Source organism: Electrophorus electricus, chromosome 8 (genome assembly GCF_041902795.1).
Source record: "Electrophorus electricus isolate QZ-2024a chromosome 8, ASM4190279v1, whole genome shotgun sequence".
In the NCBI taxonomy this organism is placed as follows: domain Eukaryota; kingdom Metazoa; phylum Chordata; class Actinopteri; order Gymnotiformes; family Gymnotidae; genus Electrophorus; species Electrophorus electricus.
Window position 1 is genome coordinate 25020252 of NC_137504.1, and position 4384 is coordinate 25024635.

Here is a 4384-nt window from a genome sequence, read left to right on the forward strand (position 1 = left end):
TTGAAGCTAAAATATATTCAAATCTGAACCATTCCTTATTCATTTATGTTTTCATTGTGTGTGTGTGTGTGTGTGTGTGTGTGCACGTGTGTGTGTGTGTGTGTGCGCTCGGGTGCACATGCCACTTCATTTGCATTTCAGGTGACATCAGTTGCAAGGGGATGACCGAGCGCATTCATAACATCAACCTTCACAATTTCAGCAACTCTGTACTTGAGACCCTCAATGATCAGCGAAACCGCGGGCACTTCTGTGACGTGACTGTTCGGATCCATGGCAGCATGCTGCGTGCGCACCGGTGCGTGCTGGCCGCAGGCAGCCCCTTCTTCCAGGACAAGCTCCTCCTGGGCTACAGCGACATCGAGATCCCGTCTGTGGTGTCCGTGCAGTCCGTCCAGAAGCTGATCGACTTCATGTACAGCGGCGTGCTGCGTGTCTCGCAGTCGGAGGCACTGCAGATCCTCACGGCCGCCAGCATCCTGCAGATCAAGACCGTCATCGACGAGTGCACGCGCATCGTCTCGCAGAACGTGGGCATGGCCGCACCCGGTGCCTTCGCCGTGGGCCCGGGCGACTCGGCGCAGGGTACGCCACGGGGCACGCCCGAGTCAGGCACTTCGGGCCCCAGCAGCGACGCTGAGTCAGGCTACATGCAGGCGACGTCGCAGCAGGGCCTGGAGCGCGTCTACTCCTCGCTGTACGCCGGCTGCACCGCCCTGGGCCTGCAGAACGGCACGCGGGGGGAGCGGACGCAGCACTATGGCACCGGGGGAGGGGGTGCAGCCACAGTGGCCACGGCGGGCGGCGGTTACGACACAGCCCTGCCCCTGCAGCAGAAGGAGCCGGGACAGGAGCCGGCCTGGATCGCCCGCATCCACGAGCGGCAGCAGCAGGTGGAGCGTTTCCTGGCCGCGTCAGAGAGCACGCACTGCCGCAAGCAGCCGCGGCCCGTGCGGCTGCACACGGGTGATGTGCACATCAAGCAGGAGCAGGGTGACGACTACAGCTGCTATGGCCTGGAAGATTGCCGCGAGGACGGCGACCCGCCTGAGGGTGGTGATGGCGAGCCCAAAGGCGAGAGCTTCGACTCGGGCGTGAGCTCCTCCATCGGTACCGAGGTTGACCCCGTGGAGCAGCAGTTCCTGTCCAGCTTTGGCCGGGAGGTCGGCGGAGGCCAGGGCGAAGCTGGCACGCCCGTTCACATCGAGGTTACCGACTCATCCCCCGAGCAGACCCAGGAGGCCGGAGATGACAGCAGTGGGCCACCACAGGGCGGGGGAGGAGACGTGGCCATGCACCAGCCGCCACTCAACTCGTCCGGGCCACAGTCCGTGCCCAGCGGGCAGCTGTACATCCGGCCGGGTGAGACTCTCGCCAGCAACCTGCGCATGCCGCTCACACTGACCAGCAACACGCAGGTGATGGGCACTGCGGGCAACACCTACCTGCCCACGCTCTTCGCCACGCCATCGGCCAGCGAGAACAAGCCCTTCCTCTTCAGCCTGCCACAATCCATGGGGGGCCAGCAGCCACAGTTTGTGGCTGTGCCCCCCCACGGCCTGCCGCCCTTCCCCGGCGGCCTGGCCGGGGTAACCCCGGCAGGTGCCCAGCAGCAGGCTGCCTCTGGTGTGGCCCAGCAGGGCGAGAAGAAGCCCTATGCCTGCACTCTCTGCTGTAAAACCTTCACTGCCAAACAGAACTACGTCAAACACATGTTCGTGCACACAGGTAAGCAGCCGGACATGTCCCCACATTCCTCCTCTCACTCCCCGCCTTCCTTTCCTCCCATCTGGCTTTTTGTTTTTGTTACAGCAAATGTAGGTGGTCCTAGAATCAAAGTGAATTGAACTTTGTTGCCTGTTAAGAGTCATCGGTGCTAGGGACAGTTAAGATCAGAGACCGTTGTCTGTTGTCGTGAGCACATGGCCGTGTCTCTGCCCACCTTCCTGCTGGCAGTAAGATGGTACGTTTGCTCGTGGTGTTTCCCGTCTCGGGAGACGCAAGCTTTCAGCTGGCCCCCGTCCTGCACCCCTGGCGTGCCTTTGTCTTTGAAAGCAGGCTTTGGCAAAAGTCACTACGGAAACCCATTTAAAAATAAGAAATGAACAAAATCGCAAACCTTCCTCTGCTCGTGGTGACAGCAGCAAACAGAGGTGGCAAAGCCGTCATGCTGGAATGGCGATGTGTACGTTGAGTTGCACTTGTGCTGTGGATTGTGCTGGCTAGTTGAGCACGGAAAGGAACCAGATGGTAATCATTGACAGATCTGGGTGGTTTTTCCTGTATGTGCAGTGTGTTGCAACGTCCACATCTGAATAGGCCCGGGAAATGATAAAGAAATTCCAAATAGTATTGTTTCTCGGAGCTTTTGCTTTTGATAAATGGCTACTTTGTCAAAAAAAGTAAAATACAGGAAAGTGTAATAGTGCTTTTGGTGCCTTTGAAACCCAGTTACTGACAAGATGCTGAATAATCAAAAATTAAATATTTAATTTTAAAAAGGAAAGAACTTGAAGTGCCCACCCACAAACACGCACACATTCACACACTATTATTATTTTGATGTATGTTTATGGGTGGTTCCCATTTACGTACGCTGTATTTTATTCTACTAGAACCTAACCCTAGGTTGCTTTGCTGCTTTCAAATTAAAGCTTTGGAATTTAAAAAACATCCTCAGCTTTAACTCCTGCAGACATCAAAATATCCCCACTACAACAGACTTTTCATGTTTTCTCTTATTGTGGAGAGCAAAGCAAGCACACACACACACACACACACACACACACACACACACACACACGAAGATAGTCTCCCTCATCATATAGTGAATGATATGGCAGCAGCCCTAACACAAGCTCTAAAGATGCAAAAACCCCAGTGTGAAAAGAGTTCCTCTGGACTCCCACCTGAAGTCACCTTGGGTCATTTGCTTCCTATGACCATCTCCCAAATACAGAAGTGCTCAGCCGTTGATACCTCAATACATAGAGCAGAATCGTGTAATAATTAGCACATATCAGCAGCCTCTTAACCATAATTACCAGACATTCACCAACTGCAGCTGCCTTCTTGCAGGGTTAGATCAGTCTGATTAACAGATATGGAGGCATCTGCAGTGCCTAACATGATAATGAAAGTAGATACTGTGCTTGGACTTCTAACAGTCCAGCCTCTAATTGTCCTGCAGGATCTACTAGCCCAAGCCCTAAAAGTCCTGCAGGACCCCCTTTCTTCTGTCTGCTCTGACTCCTAGCTCAGCCCCTAACACTCCTGCAGGACCTCCTCTCTGCTGTCTGCTCTGACTCCTAGCTCAGCCCCTAACACTTCTGCAGGACCTCCTCTCTGCTGTCTGCTCTGACTTCTAGCTCAGCCCCTAACGCTCCTGCAGGACCTCCTCTCTGCTGTCTGCTCTGACTCCTGGTCCTAACTGTATTTCATCCTCGGTACACAAGTAATATACCCAGTCTGTGATTTACCTCATATATCCAGTATATTTGGTGCTAATTAAGTCTTTTTGAAGTCCGCAACAATACGGTTTAGCTTCGTTCCGTTATGAGCTCTGCCGGTGTTGACCTCATTTTCTGCTCATTTTTATTGGCACTGGGTAGAATGTGTGTTTGCCTTAGGTTACTGTGCCAAAGCGCATCCTTAGAGTGTGTCCAATGCTGTGGAATGCTATTTTTCTTTGTTATTATTATAGAACATGGTTGTTGGACTTTGACCTCTGGTTAGTCATGAAGTGTGTGGCTATAGTTATACTCCAGCAGAGCACGAGTGATGTTTTAAAAGAACAATAGCAGCACAAGAGTCGGCGGACAGCGGACGTAGCATCAGAGTCAGCCTTCATGCTAAGAAACTTCCATGTGCTCCAGACATATTGGGAAATAGACAGAGTTTATGTGAGATTAAAGTCCTTAACACCTGCCACTGCTCTGGAGATCAAACGCTTCTGATTGAGCGAAAGTGCATAATAATGAGTGTTTTGTGGACCTGAACCACTGGAAGGCCTGCGTTACCTTAACAAGGGGATAATAAGGCTCTCTAATTAACTTTGAATATTAATATGACCTTTCTCAACGAAGCTTTGAAGAAATGCCATGTTACCAGTCATACCAGATGTTTTTTCTACACCAGAAAAATAAGATGTGTTCCTAATTTAAATGCAATTCGCTTTTACGTGTATGGCAAAAAAGCTATAATAGACCTTGTCACAAAGCAGCTTTTCTGAAAAAAAAAGGTCGTTAAACAAGTGTACTATGTGCTTGGTGACATGATGAAACTGGAAACCTGCTCCGAGTTTGTCAGATGAATTTGTCATAAATCTGAATGTATGCCGCTGAGCAGCCGTCTCTCAAAAGCGTCTCTGGCTGTGTTCATGCAG

The 4384-nt window shown here is 51.7% G+C and overlaps 1 protein-coding gene across 7 annotated transcripts in view; it reads left to right on the forward strand.

Annotated features, from left to right (window-relative positions):
- zbtb20 (zinc finger and BTB domain containing 20) overlaps positions 1-4384 on the forward strand; it is a 55736-nt gene that overhangs the window by 35367 nt on the left and 15985 nt on the right. For all 7 annotated transcript variants that reach the window (XM_081719300.1, XM_081719303.1, XM_035526954.2 and 4 more), the window contains one exon: positions 142-1728. In XM_081719300.1, the coding sequence (XP_081575426.1) occupies positions 162-1728 (1567 nt within the window). In that variant the 5' untranslated portion in view covers positions 142-161. The remainder of the gene's footprint in view (positions 1-141; positions 1729-4384) is intronic.